The sequence below is a fragment of the Anoplopoma fimbria genome, chromosome 11 (assembly GCF_027596085.1).
Source record: "Anoplopoma fimbria isolate UVic2021 breed Golden Eagle Sablefish chromosome 11, Afim_UVic_2022, whole genome shotgun sequence".
NCBI lineage: Eukaryota > Metazoa > Chordata > Actinopteri > Perciformes > Anoplopomatidae > Anoplopoma > Anoplopoma fimbria.
Genome location: NC_072459.1, coordinates 22832417 through 22851012, shown reverse-complemented (window position 1 = coordinate 22851012; position 18596 = coordinate 22832417). Strand labels below are relative to the sequence as shown.

Genomic DNA, 18596 nt, shown 5'->3' with positions numbered 1-18596 from the left:
CTCTGTTTAATGAGCTACTGATGACATACGTGCATTTATTAATCCTTGAACTGAACACGTTCACATAAGTCTGCCGCTTATCCAACACTGCAAATAACATCACTTTTTTTACTCTCACGGCAATTTTACTTTGTCTAACCTCTACATGTTGCTGCTGCAGTGACCTGGTTTCACTCGCATTAGTCGTAAACACTCTCGTAACATTTTATCCCTTTTACAATTTTTATGATTTAGTGTGTTATTTTATATTCTTTCACTAATTCATAAACAGTTTCACACTGATATAGTTTCCCCTCTGTGACTGAAACCCTGCTCCCCCCTTGTGTGTCTGGATTGCTGTGGTGCTGCAGAGCTCAGCACTGTGATATTAGAGGTGCCAGCATAAACACACAGGCATACACCCGAAAACAGCCTTGTCCTGTTGGATTATGGCAGGCCCAGCCATCACAAAGAACCACTGTGGACCAAACAAGCCACCCGGCGGCTTGCCATCTGCAATCAATTACGTTGCCAAATACTTTCTGCCATATCTCCCGCAACTACTTTCTCCCCCCCTTTCATTGACCTAAAGGCAACACCCAACAACACAAGGCTAATTTTACACTCTTGGTAAGCATGCTGTAGTGCAGCACCCACGCTCTGTTAGCATAAACAAAACTGTGTACAGTGCAAACTGCAGTGCAGATGTCCACTGTCTATTTAAGGGATAACTCCAGCCTGATAAGTGTTTAAAATCTTTTATTGACCGTTCAGCATCAGCAGTGATAATGTGCATTATGTTTCCATGGGACACTTAACAGGTAATCCTTGTTGACAGTGAGAGGCATCGACAATGGATGGACATGATGAGGTGTGACAGCAGCAGGCGATCTGGGAATCGTCCATGATGCTTAACAGGAGTCTTATCCAGACAGACGGCATAACAAGTAGAAAACCAGAGTGGAGTCCTGCAGCTTCCTCTACTTTCTCTTTATACATATGAATGTATTTTGGAAATCACCAAAACTCTTCCACCAGGAGGAGATCATATATTTCATATAGAACGTTGATGACATGCGTGCACAAATCGTCTTCCTGTTTAAAGGAGCTGTATTTACCATTCTAAGCATTAATACACCAGCAAAAAAACCCGATTTGCTATGTAAAGATATAGTGGCGTAATATCTACATGAGCATAGAATGAAGTCGCTTTTGAGCATGCCCCTATCGCTAGCTTACGGCCGCCTCTCTACACTGCCCTCATACAGCGGTTATAGCTGATAACGATGTCCCGACCGGCAGTGTTATGGCTGAAGCCAAGCACCCATCCTCCAGTTCCCCCTCATGTAAACTCTGTTAGATCTGATAGAACTTTTGCCCCAGTTTGCACTGTTAGCACTTTTAGCACCGTTAGCTGTGATCTACAGTCTTACCGACGACATGTTGAGAGCTGTTGATGGGCAAACGTAATGTTACGGATCTTGTACCTTATAAAAGCTCTACGGTGCAGTTTTGTGTTGCAGTGCATAGGCAGTCACTCTTGATTGTAGCACGTCACACCCTGGGCAGTAGTAAAATATTTTCCCAAAACTATGATGAACCAAGAGGAATCAGTGGTAGAATTGTAATGGCAACAGAACTTATATACAAAATACATTTATACTCCCTCTGTTAAGAATGTTTTTCTAAATGGTGATAGGTCAGATAGTAAAAGAAAACAGAATTGTGTTTATTTGGACTAATGAGTTTATGAGTGGAATTTGACTGAAGTTAGTTCAGCCAGGCTTATAAACAATGGTCTGAATAGTGTGCGATTCTATCAGAAGCGGAGAATAGACCCCACACCTCTTCGCTATTGTGGGAAATGAGAACACCAGTGTGTGTCTGGGTGTTTTTGTGTTCCGCTATTTTGACGCTGCTCGTCCATTGTGCTGCTTGACCACTGTGCTCAGTGAACCAAAAAGGTAGATTACGTCTCACTGTTGCCATGTCGCCCGCTTCTCCATGTAGCACTCGGTGTGTTTGTAGATACGTCTGTTTACTGCCTCTGGCTCTAGTCCCACTCACTTACTCCCGACATGGAAGTTGAGCTATGGATTTCCATTCCCCCATGTTGTCTCTCCTGTGCTGCCATATACCTGGCACAAATCCTAAAGGCAACAGACAGTAAATGCAGGGAAATAGACATATTAGATTTCAAAGAATCCTCTGATTATCCCAAGAATGTTTACCACTCGAGACCATGAGAAACACTCGGTCCTTGACACCTCTCTCTCTCTCTCTCTCTCTCTCTATATCGCTCTGTCTATCTTGATACCCCTCTTTTTCCCTCCCAGACTTCTCTCATTTCACCCCTGCCTCAGAAGCATGTGAAATATGTGCTTTGTGGGACTTGAAAAAGGGAAAGACTCCAAAGTCCTGTCTGAATACTTTCTGTAGAGTACAGCTAAGACAGCAAAACACAAGCCCACGGGACATGGGGCCGAGAAGCTGAAATGAACATGCAAGAGACTTTTACTTCAATATGTGTGCACAACTACCGTTTAAACTGTTAAATTCCAGTGATGTTACAAAAGTTAGCCATCAACAACTTGCAATTTATAATAAATTTGATATTGGTTGATGCAGAGGAGGTCATATGTTGCATATTTGGTCTAATAACTTGTAATCAAAGGCCTATGGTTTTCTGTATTGTCTCTTGACTACAGTCTTTCTGTCTGTGAACAATAAACAGGAGTAGTTCCACATGTTTGAAAATACGCTTATTCGCTTTCAGGCGGAGAGCAAGATGAGAAGATTAATGGCATTATTGTGTCATGCATGACATGTATGTAGCTCATGTATGAATCTACAGCAAGCGGATGGTTAGCTTAGTTCAGCACAAAGATTATCAGCTGCCCAATTAATGCGTTATATCTTTGTATAATTTATAGAAAAACTACAAGTAAAAATAATAAATTTGCCTTTTACCTGGGGTTAAATGGCAGACTATTTCTTGTTTCCCTGAAGTTACTGCTAACAGCCAAGAAATAGTAACATAACCCCTGTAAACCCCCCTTCATATGTCTGTCTGTATATTTATTGGTCATTCATTTATTTGGGTTGAGGCAATTTTTCTTGGCTTCAAACAAACTGAAGTTAGTGTGCTGAAGCGGATGGGGTGGCAAAGCTGAGGTTGTGTTTTAGCAGGATCAGGTGATGCAGTACAGTTTTGTTATGTAATCGCACTGTGTTTCTGCCCGATAAAACAATTTTTAGCATCTCAGGTTACTTCCCTTTCATTTTGATATGATTCATGTAAGCTTTTCCCTAGGATCCTGTGGTCTCAAAGGGGCGAGAGAAAGTAGTGGCGAGGGAGACAAATGGGAGAGTATCGAACCCTTCAAAAGGGGAAGTTCAAGCCAAAGTGTAAATGATGAGGATAGCTTCCACTCTGCTTTTGTGTGTGTGTGTGTGTGTGTGTGTGTGTGTGTGTGTGTGTGTGTGTGTGTGTGTGTGTGTGTGTGTGTGTGTGTGTGTGTGTGTGTGTGTGTGTGTGTGTGTTGGATTTTCTCTCTACCCTCACACTCACTCAGGTGGTCCCTCACACACTGGCGTCATTTCCCAGAGGGTGGGGACATTCACAAACCCATGATGTGGCTCTATTTTATGACTCTGATCTCAGCTGCCAGCTGACATCATTATCCCGAGACTGAATCAGGATTTCATCTGCAAGTATGTCAGCGGGGTGATGTGACGTTATTTATAGCTGCTCAGCTCCCATATATGTCCTCTGTTTTCACCATTTTGCCACTTTGAGCTTTCCCTCTGCTATCTCCATTTTCCCTTTTCATTCCCCTATCTGGTCTCTTCCCACCACACCCCTCTCTACCCGTCTGGCTGGCCACATCCATAAACTTTCCTACACCCTCTCCTGTCCTGAAGTATTCACATATGCCAGATGCACAGGGGAACTTCCTGTGACTGGCAGTGGGATTTAGGACGGCCCCCACCAATTTGTTCATGACTGAAAATGCTGCATCTCACCTGCATAGTCAGCATTGTTGCTTTATTTATTTATTTTTTTACTGACTGGCATAAAGGGAGAGTTTTATTTACGGCTTATGATGAGACACATCAATTAATAACCATAAAACAGAACCTCTGCAGTTTCACCCCACCACCACACTTGCCCCCTATTCTCCCTTAATGTCACTTCTGTTGCACCTCCAGTCTGCTGAAAACAACGCCTGTTCCACACCCTAGAGGCCCCAGTGTGGATAGGAGGGGAGGGAAACCAGGGGCATCTGAATTCCACACACACACACACACACACACACACACACACACACACACACACACACACACACACATACAGACTGGTACACACACGGCCAGTCGGCTCATGGGGCTGTCTGCCCTTCTGTTCGTAGGCTCATGAATGCCTAACTGGCAGCTGGTTCAACAGCATTACAGTGACTAACGCAGTTGAGCTATTTAGTCACTCAGTGGTGGCAAATGGCCATAAGGTACAGAAAAGTACATTGTACTAATTGAAAACAGTTTAAACTATGAGTGTTAATATTGCTGTTGTTTTACTCAGCTGATATTGTTATAGACCAATTATTAAGACTTTAATTGCTGACACTCAACAGTTTGGTAATGTTTGCTACTGACCTTATTTTGGGCTCATTATAATGAGCACAGGGGACCCACACTGTAGTAATGAGACATTTCACAGCTCTTGTATTCTCATCTTTTTATCCCATCTATTAAGTTCTGTAGGCAACATTGTCAGTGTGAAACGTATTTATTCTTATAATAATAATAAAGTCTTGTGACTCGAGTCCCAACGTCACAGTAGTACTTGACAAAACTAAATTATGTATTTGGATGCGCAGTTTAATTTAGAGGGACACTCAACCGATTTTTCACATGACGTTCAGTTAAACCGTCACGAGGAGCACTGCGCAACTTGTTAAAACATTTGTACAGTATCTTCTGTTGTTTTTGAGCTGTGTTCAGACAAAATTCAAGGTGAATTGTAGACGCAACGTGATTCCATGCAAGGTGAACGGAAAGGCACGATTAGACATTAGTTGTGGGCAGCGCGAACTGAGGCGGAGTCACTTCTTCGTGAATAGAAATTTCTCCAATTGAGCCAAATATTCGAATCGTTGGGTTTGAAAACTCAGCTTCATAAACGACAAACAGGACAAAGCAGACTGAGTGGAGGGAAATGACTTCACTCTCAATGATTTTGAGATCAATCATTGGCTGAGCTGCTTCACAAAATGCATTGCACTTGAGGAGGCGTTGGGTGCTATTGAGTTGCTTTATGGGAAATGTAGGATCCAGCAGTCTTTGAGCTTAACCCATACTAGGAACTTAAACTGAGAATATCTCAATCTCGGCTGCTTAGATGTTGAGCAGATCGTATTTTATTCTGTCTGTTGTGAGCCATCAAATTTTTGAATTGGATGGCACACCCCGTTAATTAATTAAATGGATCGTTTCTGGTAGTTTTGTGTCGATCAAGCATTTCACATGTTTTAACTGCTTTGCACGAAGTACTAAGTACTTACTGTACATCTAAAAAGATACTTTGATATCCTTCTTTAGCCTACCTTCTCCTTTACGTCACTCCACACGCAGTGAATGGAGTGACTTTTAGTATTGCCTTAATCCTTAAAGGATTTATTGCTTCTAAGTCTGTTTATCTTATCCAAACTACTGTTAGAGGATGTAGCCAATTATTCTTCTTCAGCCCTCCACTTAACTGTGTTTATTTTGTGTTTTATCATAATTGTCCGGAGGCTTGGACGTGACAGTTAAACACTGCAGGTACCCACAGACCAGAACACTTCCAGTTGCTACTTCCACTGTCTGGGAATGTGAATGAGCTCTGTCAAAAACACACACACACACACACACACACACACACACACACACACACACACACACACACACACACACACACACACACACACACACACACACACACACACACACTTGGAGCTCTGTTCCTTTGCTTTTGAGTAGCTCTGGATTGTGTCCTCAGCTCTAGGCTTTTATGAGGAAGCAGGTCGCCGTTTTCCTACTATCTTCGCACTAATACAATCACCATATTCCAGTGTGTCGAGGGCGCTCTGTGCGCACGAGTGTTGGTGTGTAATTGTGGGTGATACTCACCACGTATAGCAGCAGTTCATGAGAGAGCAGCTCACTGGCTATCACTCGGGATTTCTTCATGTGTGTGAAGTGGTTGCCATGACGCTAGAATTTTCATTGTATGCAGTTGCATTTTACGACTTCTTTTATGAAGCAAGTTGTGAGAGCTTGAGCCCCAAAGTGGGAAAAACGTGTTACATCCAGCTTCAAAGACCCCAAAAGGTTGAAAATCATGCTTTTTTTTTTTGCCACTGTTTGTTTTTTGTAGAGCTGCATGTACCCAATCAGAAAGTTGTGCATTTTCTTTTCTTTAAACATTCCTGAAATTTATTTTTGAAAAGTGTGTGCACGAATCTTGAGCGGTCAGTGAGTTCCTCTATACATGAATAAATAATAAATTAAAGTAGGTGGCCAGGGCTATTGTGAACTTTTCCTTTTAGTTATCTCTGCCAATGTTATCGCAAGCATGAGATTAATGAGCATACGTGTGAATGTAATTATGGATTGTTTGACAGCTGGCTGATCCACATGCACAGAGTTAACATTGAACCAACAATTTGCAACAATTAGGAGTGCTATTAGTGGGTTTGACTTTGGGTCAAACTGCATTGAACTGGAGCCATATTGCTGAGGACCATTGACAATAAATGGACGTAATTATGCTACTTGTGATAGGAATGTTTTTGTACATTCGGGTTTGGTTTAAACAGGGGGATGAGGAGAATGTTTTTGGTGGTTTAGTTGAGGAATCCTCAAACATTCTCAGCCTGGAAACTAAATGAGAAAATGTATTCCACACTCAAAAACTTTTTTGAATTACTGTTACGATGACTGTGCCATTCTTTTTGCATGGTTTTGCCCATTAGTTAATGTAACAAATAGTTTACAGTCAACATTATTGCTGGTCATTTTCTAAGCCAAACACTTTGCTTTGTTAAACATGTTTTCCCTACCATGTTGCGACTTGAAATTACCGTGTATCGTCCCAATCTTTTGGCCTCTTGTTAATAATAATCTATTTAATTACTAATAACATGAAATTCCTTAGAAGGAATGTGTGAATGGTTTACAGTAGATTATATGTATGGGTATTAAAACCGAACATTAATATGAGGGTTACAGTCAGGAAAGGGATACTGAGGCTGTGAAAGGTTAAATGAGGTCGATAATAGAGGGTTATTGTAACCATTGGGGCTTTTGTGGAGATGGAGAGAGAGGGGGATTGCTCAGGAATGTGAAGAATGAGGTTTTTTGTTTTTTTTTAATCCTTGTGGGGCATAAATTATGAGCAGCAAAGGGAACCCTGCTGTGCAGCACAGGCCCGTCTCCTACCATGGGAGTCTAAAGTGTGATTCAGTTTTGTGCACCCACAAGAAAGACTGTGTGCAGTTGTTTGAATTGATTGGAGTGCAAAATTGTCTAAGAAGTACACAAGGTTTCGTCGTTTGTGTGAACTAATTAATGAATGCAGTGTGCACATGCCTTTAATGTGTTTTCAGCCTTTTTGATTTGATTTGACATGATATAATTAACAACAAGCTCAGGATATAAGTGTCACTTTAGAGGACTGGCTGTTACTTCAGTAGAAGTATTACTTTTAGAACTTGAACGTGGAGTAGAAGTGAAGTATTTTATCCTTCGGTGAACTGTGGAAGCAATACTGATTGGTCTGGAAGCTGCCTTTTCCTGTGCTGTCATTTTGATATGTACTTAGCTGGTGTCCAGACAGAGACGTGAACTGTGGTCTAACCTAATCTTGATGAATGATAGGGCCAACTTATTTCCATCTCGCATTAACATTACCTAAAGGATTGACTACGATTTATTGCAGAGGAAATAACAGTGCTGCTAAATGTTCTGATGAGGTGATGAAATTAAAAACATCTGTTGGTGTGGAAAAGATTTTGTTCCCAGTAAAGTTCCTGCTCTGTAGTGGTCTGTGTAATCTGTCTTTGCACCATTCACAGGAGGAAAAAGGAAATGAGAGCAACAGAGAGAAAGTGGAAACACAAAAGGGGGTAAAGATTTAGTGAGGCAGTAATGAGCTACTGGAAGGGAAGAGCACATTCAGTTTGATTGGTCCACCTACGCCTATGCCAGCATGGCACCCTGGGTAAATATGACCCAGCAGTTAGTTGCCGTGGTGATGGAGGAAGCAGCGGCTGCCAAGAGGGCCAAGGTGGGAGCACGATCAGATGGATACACGCACTCACCCACTCAAACGTTAGACCGTTAAAAGTGAATTTTAACAAAGACATTAACAACACAGCGAGATGACACAAAGTATAATTCAAAATAAATGTTTGAACGAATCACATACCTTTTATAATTACCAGACTGATAAATATCACAAGATCTGCAAATATCTTGTCTGATTGCTCTATTTGATGGGCAAGTAATGTGTTCGGCATTAGAGGACTCATTTACAAAAGTTCCCTTTGGTTCTGGCAGGTGACTTCACGAGTCCCTTTCATACAGAGTAACAGTGTAACAGTCGCACCTTGAACTGGCTGTGTGAAAGGGGCTAGTGTCTACTTTATGTTGTGTGACCTTACAGAAGAATACAATCACAAAGGCGATGGTAGATTAAAGCCATGATTGTCTATCAGGGAAAGAGCTGGTGGGGTTTATATGTGGAAGTGATGCATGTCCATGTAGGAATATAAGGTCAAATGAAAAGTATAAAGAGGGCAAACTGATGTCTGATAGGTGGAGAATGAAGGGTGAGTAGCTCTAATGGATGTCCAAAGGGGTGTGTGAGTGTGTTTGCTTACCCTGTTATTGTCTTGTACAAGATTTCCTTCGCCATTCCTGTCCAATCAGATAGGACTGCATACATGTCACTTCCTCACACACTCACAGTCAAACACATCCCAACCTCACTTCCATATGTTTCATCTGTTTCTTCATTTACCTCACAAGGACTTTTGCCAATGTGCCATTATGTCAGTAATCAGATCAATCACCAGGGGTCAGTTTAGGTCATCTTATCTCCCACATTGAGCAGAGATTTCTTAATAATGATAGGTAGGCACACACAGGGATATCTGAATGATATGTGAAAGGCTGTAATATCTGTGACACGTTTTTCTGAAATTGTTGTAGTTTTTGCCTGTAGAGCCTTGTTATCAATTACTGCTCATGCTGACACAACTACAAACAAATGGCTGCTGATGTTGCCAGAGAGACAGAGCATGTGCACCAAAATGATTTTTTTCTTCTTCAGGAAAGACTTATCGGTCACATGGTGTTTATTAAGGCACCAGAGCAACAAATGAGGTAACGGTATGTGCATTTGGGATGCCTGCAGATGTGGGTACTCGGAATATCCATAGTTGCACTTTAAATAGGAATTACAAAATCACAATTTCTTACATTTGTTCTCCATTTGTTGCAGATTGTAGTCAAGAGCTAATTTCAGAAGCATGAGGTCACATGCAAACTGGATCTCTCTTTAATCATGTAAAGCTGAATTGATGTTGCTCAGAGGCTGTTTAATGAATGTGTGTTTGGTTTTCATACTCACGATAGGTCACGTAGTGCTGCGTGCCTCGGCCCAGTGATGCTAGAGGTTTAGGGTCTTGTAAAAATCAACATTAGGTGCATCTAATAAGCTTCAGGTTTATGTAGATGTGGCTGTGAAACACAGACAGGAAGAGTAATCAAACTTTGACCTGTGATTCAAAGGCTGCCTCAGCATCAAGGGAGAAGGGGCCAGTTAAAGTGAGCAGCTCATTCATCATTCCCGTTATTACAGTACCTGTCATCCAGCATAAGTGTGCATACATTTGTTTTATTCCCGCATATTTGTGTGTGAGCGCACCTGCACTCATCATCTTTTCAGTCTTTTTTTTTTTTTTTTTTTTTTTTTTTTTTTTAAATAGACTCTCAGACTCCAGACGCACTCACTCACACACACACACACACACACACAACATACAGCCAAACCTTTTTGACGCCAGCTTTTGTCACCCGAGGGAAGTTCACAAGTGCAGGAAACAAAAGGTCAGTTCTTTGTTGAAAGATAACACCTTAAAGACTGTCTGAGCCGTCTGTGAAAACTGACCCACATCAACAAGGTGTGAGTTAATGGGTTATAGGAGGCAAATGTGTTATTCTGAGGAAAACGCCCACAGCTGAACACTTCATTTCTGCAGTGGATGGCTGTTGAAGAGACTACTGATACGATCCATTAGAGGTTCTAGTTAATCATGGTCTTTGCTGAACTGGCTTTATTAAAAAATAATGAAGGAAGAGCTCATAGAGCGCTTCATAGGGGAATTTCTGAACAACAAAGGAAAACATTCAACACAGACACAGTGAAACAGCAAAATCTGCTTCCATTACTCAGCAATGTAGTTGTGTGTTAAAAATTAAACATCACCTGACTTCCTGCCACAAGAATGTCAGAAAAAAGGTTAAAGAACAACAGGAGGACACACCAATTACAAAAAGTGGCACAAAGAGTGTTAATCTACAATAATATTCAAACCTGTTGCTGTCTTTGTTTTGTTACAGTGAAAAATGAATCAATTAAGTCATGAGGAAACTAAAATACCATCTCAACTCACAGAGCTTCTCCTCCTATTTACCTCATATGTTTTAGTTTCTGGGGATGGGGCATACTGCCTTTAAGCCTCACGAGTGGGCTTTTCCTCCATCTCCTGCCCCAATTTCCTTCCTCAATTGATGGTTTACTGATAGAAAAGGGCTTAAGCTATCTTCCAGGCTCACCACCTAACTAACTAAATTCTTTGTCTGTTTGAGAATCTATTGTTGTTCTTTAGTTCCTGTCTGCTGCCTGTTGCCGTAGCTGCATTTGAGTCCACCTGCTTGCTTCAAACATACATGGAAAAAGTTGGTTTAATGAACAGTTTTGTGTAGTTGTTTTGGTGATTAAGTGTTTCAAGGAGGTGTTACGGTGAATGATAGCTTGATGGTGAAATTGATAAAGTGAACAAAATGTCTTAAAATCTGATTATGTTGAACATTTACATAATTTAATTAATTTATTAAATGGAGGGTTTGTTTTTGGTTCATTCAATACATTATCTCATGAGGTAAACTATGCTTGTGACCTTTGGTCAAGTAGGCTTACGTTTTTACAACAAGGGGTACGGGGGTTACGCCACACCAAAAAAAAAAGTTGTGAACCACTGCTCTACACGACCTAAAACATTTCCGTCTGATAATTATGGTAAAAGTAAAAGTTGCCATATTCACACACCTAACTAATCCTCTCTAAATATGAAAGACATGTGGAAAAGATCTACAACATTTACCAGTAGGTATATTCAATTTGGACATGCTCTGATTGTGACAAACGGGTCACTTCCCTCAAGGTTCTGGCCTTTGTAATTCTTTGCAGTGCGCAGCAGGACCTTGTAAATTGAGAGGTCACACACTTCAGTGGGTATAGCTAATCCTGTCATCTGGACTTCAGTCTGAATTCCTCTGTGTTGAAAGGTGCTAGAGCTTCGGTTACTGGTCTGGATGTCAGTTTATGGCCATAACACAGCATGGCAGTCTGGCTGAAGGAGGATGAGGAATGAGCTGTTGGCTGTTAACTGGACACACACTGGATTAATGTGACTTTGGTGTCATTGGAGGAATATTTAAGTGTTTCCCATTATTCTCTGGGAAAAAGCAGCATCAGTTGTGTTTATTTAGGATCAATCCTACCCTGCAGTTATACCCAGCAGCATACTGTAGATCCTTCTTTTTATGTTGATGCTTTGCCATGTACCAAGAACTGGCTATTTGCATTTGAGTGTGTTGTAGTCCCAACATTTTGACCAAATACAGTCTTTGTAATGATTCTAGTTGTTATGAAGGGTAAACCCGGAGAGAGGATGGAAAGATGCTGACTGTGTTTTTTCTGTTTTCTTTGAACAGATCGTGAGGACCAATCAATCCTTTGCACGTAAGTACTGCAACTCTCAACATCTCAACGTTAGGACATCCGATCCATTCGTTCAGGTGGTTCTGGTGATAAAGCAGCTCAATGGGCTGGAAAATGAAACTGTCTCAAGATGAAGATTATACAGCTGCACCTTAATAGGGTTATCTTCTATAACGACAGGTACACTTACAGTTCATACAATGAGAGCACGTCTCAGGATCATCACCTCTCAATAACATGGTTTCCTGGTTGTTTTGTCTTCCTTCTCCCTTCTTGTTTCTCTTACCCTGAGTCAGTTGGCCGGCTCCTGCTGTTTTATTTAAAGACCGGTTTCAAATAGCTTTTTGCGGATGCTGGGTTGTGCAGCAGCTCTACCCAATACTGAGGGAGTTATGAGTGCGGTTTGGTACCGTGCCTTCATCGTCTTTGGCAGAGAGTAATTAAGTGCCACACTCTTTCAATGTGGCTTGAGTTGACGCTACCAACGAACAGGCAAGCGCTGTTGCATAACAATCTGTCCTAGATTCTGAAAACCACGCCCCCTGTTGGTGACAGTGGAGCCATTTTAGCAGCGTTACCCCGCTGTTTAATAAGTAGTGTGGTCAACCAGTTTAGAGCTTCATCGCTGTAAAGACATCTAAGTTAATTTCATTAAAAAAAGACATCAGTTGGAAGTGTGTGATGAAATGTATTGAAACAGCAACAGAGAAGACACAGTTCTTGGTAAAAATGGACCGACTTAGCTGAATCACAACAATCTGAAGTTCATGCACAATATTAGGTCTGAAATAAGATAATAGATCTTCAGACCTTCCAGAAAACTGCACTTTTACTTTTTGTCTCGTTTTGTGCAGCTTCAATGCTTAATTTCCCACTTGAGATCAATACATTTTTAAGCTAATCTCATCTTTTCCTATTGTTCTTTAGCCTTTAAATCCTTTTTCATTGAAGAGATGTCACACAGTCTCAATACTGTCAGATGCTTCTTTTCCTCCAAGGAAAAGCTGTATCAGGGGTCTGATTGGGCTTAGTCTTAGAATAAAAAAGGGTGCAAGAACTTTGCGACAAACACTTTTAATTCAGTTAAAATACCACAAGAATATTTAGCATATCTTAGAATTACAGAAGGTCTTGTGTAATTATATGGTTTAGCAGTGATGTGCTAAGAATAACATCTGAAGACCCATGTCTTGTTTAAACGGTCAGTTACTACTTACTCACTTACTGTCGTTTCTGAATGATCAAACATAGGATGAACCTGTGTTAAGCATCCTCTGTTATACACAGTATTTGAGGGTGAAAAATCACTGTAGTCAGCAGTAAACATATGCGCTAACTCCCAGCTCATCAACACAATACTGTCTTTATGCTGTATCCCAAGGAACCGAACAGGGAGCCGCCTATGAGACAGAAACTTGTAAAATCTCTCAGTTCAGAATTGACAAAGCTGTTGAGAAAACCCTCTGACGTATGAGAGTTGTAAGAGAGGCAAAAGTATTCACAAAGTGAGGGGTCTTGCCATAACTGACCCCGTAACCTCCCATTCACATCTTTCCTAGTAAAAAGTATGTGCGAAAGTCAGCGAATGGTTATTTCTATGAGTAATATTCCGACACTATGAAAGTATGAAGACATCAAGCCAAACTGGGATGTGCAACTAACTTGACCTATATATGCTATGTCTGTATTCTGTGCTTTGAGGACTCGCCCATTGAAATTCTGGAGCGGCAACTGAAACTGCAGTGGTCCATGTGTAGGAGAGCTAATAGCCAGCTAGACTAAAGCCACCGGTATGAAGATAGATGTAGTGTTGCTGGCCTGGTTTCGAGGTTGGCCCTGGTTTTTGGGCTCTGTCACCCGACTGCGGGAGCTGTGGATGGCTCTGCCTGAACAACAGCTATCATTAGAGACTGCCCAAAAGCAGAGCCTGGAAACTTTGGAGACTGGCCTAACAAACCACAAGGTTCTCCAGTAAAACAGGCCGACAGACGAAGGGATGGATTTAGAAAACAACAACACAGCCCGATGACCGTCCGTTCTCAATACCTCTCTTCCATTTCTCTTTGTTTATTTTTTCCTTCAAGGTTAATCCACTATAATGACCAGTTATTTTGGTTTGGGTTTTACGGTGGTTTGTTTGTTTCTAAATTGTAAAAGCAGGTTATTTCCCCTAATGTGGCTGTTTTGCCTCACAACTAATCAGCTGCTAGTCATGATTGCGAACAAATAGTGTTGTAATTATTTGCTAGAAACTGAAGTGAAAACAAAGTGTGTCTCTTCTCCCTACAAATAATTTCCCCATTGTGGGATTAAAGGATTGATTATTATTGTATTCACTCACACTTTGCTGCCTCTGTCTGTCCATGTGTATGTTAATGCTGTCTCTCCCCTTTGTTTTCAGAGGTGAATCAGGAGCTGGCAAGACCGAGAACACGAAGAAGGTCATCCAGTACCTGGCCCACGTTGCCTCCTCACACAAAGGACGCAAAGACCACAACATTCCTGTGAGAGCCCCACTGCCTACACTTCTCCTACTCTATCCTTTTCCAAGCATGAGCCTCCAGCTCCTCTCCTCTCCCTCCTCCCCTCTCCTCTCCTCCTCTCTCCTCTCCTCTCCTCTCCTCCTCTCCTCTCCCTCTCCTCTCCTCTCCCTCTCCCTCCTCTCCTCTCCTCTCCTCTCCTCCCCAATATATCATCTTTGAATTATTCTTTCTGACAGTCTATCTTTTCACCTCTTAAATCAAAAAAGGAAACACCTTGTTGGTATTTGTGAAGTACCTCTGCACATCATTTTTGTAATTTAAAGGAATAGTTTGACATTATGGGAACCACACTTAATCGCCTTTTAGCAGAGTTAACGGCAGACAAGCAACAAGATCAATACCACTCTCATATCTGTTATATATAAGGCTACCACCAGCAGCGGATTAGGTTAGCGTAGCAAGGAGACTTTGAGCCAAGCAACGGTAACAAAAAACACCTACCAGCATCTCCAAAGCTCAGTGATAAACATTTTATATTTTATTTGTTAATCAGTACTAAAAACTGTTACTTGGGTCTAGTAACTTCCTAGAGTTTCTGCTGGTCAGATCCAAGAAATAGTCCAGCTGATACGCCCTCAGCTTCCAGTCATTGTGCCAAGCTAACTAAGCTAACCGGCTGCTGGCTGTAGCTTCATATTAACTGTACATAAGTTTATTTCCCAAATTGTCAAACTATTAATAAAATGAATTGTATTGTTTCTGTGTTCTGGTCAAAATGAAAGTGCATAACTTTGTGTTGATATTCAGCTGACTACAGGTTGTGTATTAATCTGCAGATAACCTTATAGATTTTAATATAGCTTGACTGGTCACTCCTCCTGCTTCATGTCATCCAAGGCCATTCTGCAAGAGTGAACCCAACGCTGGGCCAAGTGTGTACTGTTTCCTTTGGCTTGTGTTTGACATAAGCGCTTCAGGTTTTAACACTTGCATTTGTTTATCCATAACACACAGCCCGAATCTCCCAAAGCATTCAAGCTCCAGGCAAGTGTATATCTCCTGCTTCTTTAAATACAGTGTGTGGTCCGTTTTCGTGTCTGAGTGTATGTGCATGCCCTTCTCTCTCAATCCTGACCACTTCCATAATGATGTTGACGGACTAATCTAAGCTTCCGTCTTCATGAGGTATTTGTTTGTGCTGGCTCAGTCTCCTCACATGATTATTTGAAGCCCACTGAATCTGCCATTAAACCAGCAGGCTCATGATACTAAAACGCTTTGTTTTATCAGTTGGTTTGGGTTTATTAGGATAGTTGGAAATTGAGATATTTTATAAGGAGCACATGTCAGTCAAATCCAAAAGAAAAGGCCACACCAATTAATTTCCCAGTATTAAAGAGAAAGTTTGCCACCTTTCATATGGATGTCCAATCAGGGTATACGGTTAATGTAGTCCATTGAAATAATAAATTCCTCAGGACATGCAAAGAAAGCTGAGTTCTACTGCGGAGTATTGCCGTCAATGCCTCAATGTACCAGGATGCATTGGGCCTATATTTTCGCAGGTAATAATTCAAGGACATGAAGGCTCTGTAGTCCGAACCAGCGTTATCCAAGATGCTACAAGTCTTTGTTAATTTCCACATTGTCAAGTTCGTTTTTGCATTCATCTACGTCACTGTCAAGTGAAATGACGGTGCTAGATGCCGGAAGAACCAAAAAATTCCCAGCTGCAAACTCTCTTTCTGGATCAATAAAGCACACAATGGGGACTTTATTGCTTAAAATGACTGCATTTACCATCAACACTGATTGGACATCAACATAAATATCAAAGGTGGCACATTTATCCTAGACCTGACTCTGTATAGGTTCATCAGTCCTCTTTTTATGGGATTAGCATTGTGTTTAGGAAGAGAACTTGAAATGTGAAACTTAGACCACAGCCACACAAAGCATTTCTCCTCAAAAGTTTAATGTCAAGCTTCATCTTTTACGTTTTAGTAAAGTGAATACATTATACTATATGTAAAATTAAGATATCAATGAAGAAAAATGATGGCAGTTGATCAACTCTTTCAAATATTCATGCATGTTTTCCATTGGTGATGTACTCTAGATGCATGTGTGTTTAAGTTCATAATGCATTGGCCTTTTCTATAGCCTTGGCTTTGATAATATTATTCCAGTAACCAACACTGTCCTTCAATCCGCGTGTGGCTTTTGACTCCCAGACGGTAACAAAACACAGGGGGTGTTTCTATGTGGATGTTTTAACCTCACCTCGGATTTTAATCCACAATATTTTCGCAGAAGTAACACAAATGAGACTCTGCTGACACAAATCTTATTTCTATGGTGCTCTCTACAAAACTTGATATTTTCTGGCTCACCTATTCTCAGCGTTATTTAGCCAGTAGCTATTTTTCCTTCTCCCATAAACCAATACCTGATGTTTCCTCTCTAAATCTCATAACTTTAGAAGCAGAGTCTTTGCTGCAACCTATAACCTGCAGCTTTGAGCATGCACAATCCGGGTGAATGCCAGTTTAATGTACTGTGTTTCAGTAGCTTTAACTCGGGCGCCTCAGTGTTCCCCTGCCAGAGTACACCATCCTCACTGACCTTAATGCTGCTTTCCTTCTGCGTTGCATTACAGCTACCTCTGAGCAGAGGCCAGTGGAATGTAGAACCATAAGGTGGAGGAGAGAAGTCTATAAGGGGGTGAATAGGGGGGATATGAAGGAGTGGAGAGGTAAAGCAGACCAGAGGCCACCAGACGTGGGAATGTCTGTTTATTCTGTGTTGTTTTATGTAATTCAGAGCCTTACAGATTAAGTAAAAGAATGAGGAGGAGGATGGTTACTCGTTACTTTGCTCAATAAAACCCACGTCAGGAGCTTTCCTGCATTCAGGTATCAACACAGTCAGACAGACAAAATGGGAGACTGAACAAATATGTCAAAATGTTGTATGAAGGACCATATTGTCAACGTCTGGGCCCAGAGATTCAACCTTGTATGTAGACCTTTAACTGAGTGGTTTTTTGTCAGTCAGGTAAACTTTTGTTCTGGACCTTGTTTCCATGTTGTTTCACAATATCCTACTGATCCATTCTGATAAACTTCTTCAAAGCCAGTTGATTTGATGCTATCATAAAGGCCCAATAAACACTGACACAGTGACACATCATTTCCCCACTTTTAATCCCAATTTTCTTCAAGAGTACAAGGTGTCAATACAAAATTATGAAGGGATTTTTAAGTAATTACGTTAGCATGTTTCCTTGTTTGAGCAGCACCTTCTGTGAGTGACATTTTGGTCATGATGAAAGTTATATGATCAAATAAAAGTCATTCAGTTAGCAGGTTTAAATCTTGTTTGTGCATGGTGATTCAGGACGCCACTCATTCATTGTCTTTTTTCTCTCTAAAGTGCTCTTTCCGTACTCTATCTGTGCTGCATGCCAAAGAATTCACTGTCAATCTCTCTTTTCTTGCTTTCTGTTTAACAACACATCTAAATAGATCTATAGGTACTCCAGTGTTTCTTTTCAATGGCCATTTCTGGCTGGTCTACAACATCAGCTTGGGCAGTCAATAGTCCAGATGAGCATCCTGGAGTCAGTTAAAGGCAGGGTCTGATGTGCTGTAGGGGCTATTTCTGTACTGCCATTGCTCTGGATATAGAAGATTGTGTCATGCGTAGGGCATGTTATGGTTTTTGAGGCTGTAGGGAATGTCCCAACCGCATATCTGTCCAGGTTTTGAGATTTGGGAGGAAGCCATCTTTACCGCCATGGTGGTACAGTCTTCGTATATAAATATGGTATATCATCATAACCATAGGAATGTGCAGACCGGACTAAGGCTCTAAGTAATCAACCCAAACTAACTACAACTATAGTGCATATGTGGAAACACATTCGCTGTGTTGTAGTTTCAAACTGTTTGGCAATCTTGGCCCAATACATTTGTCGAGTCCCCCTGACAAAAATCGCATTGTACTGCAGTTGACTAAAGTAGAGCCAACAGAGCCGTGATAAATTGCTGACTGTCTGAAAGATTGGTTAGCATATTAAC

At 41.2% G+C, this 18596-nt stretch overlaps 1 protein-coding gene across 8 annotated transcripts in view; it reads left to right on the top strand.

Annotated features, from left to right (window-relative positions):
• The window catches only part of LOC129098661 (myosin-10), a 49829-nt gene that overhangs the window by 11916 nt on the left and 19317 nt on the right, over positions 1 to 18596 (top strand). For 3 of the 8 annotated variants that reach the window (XM_054607737.1, XM_054607734.1, XM_054607733.1), the window contains exons 3-5: positions 12025 to 12052; positions 14433 to 14535; positions 15529 to 15558. In XM_054607737.1, the coding sequence (XP_054463712.1) occupies positions 12025 to 12052; positions 14433 to 14535; positions 15529 to 15558 (161 nt within the window). The other 5 variants (XM_054607739.1, XM_054607735.1, XM_054607736.1 and 2 more) reach the window with 4 other exon arrangements.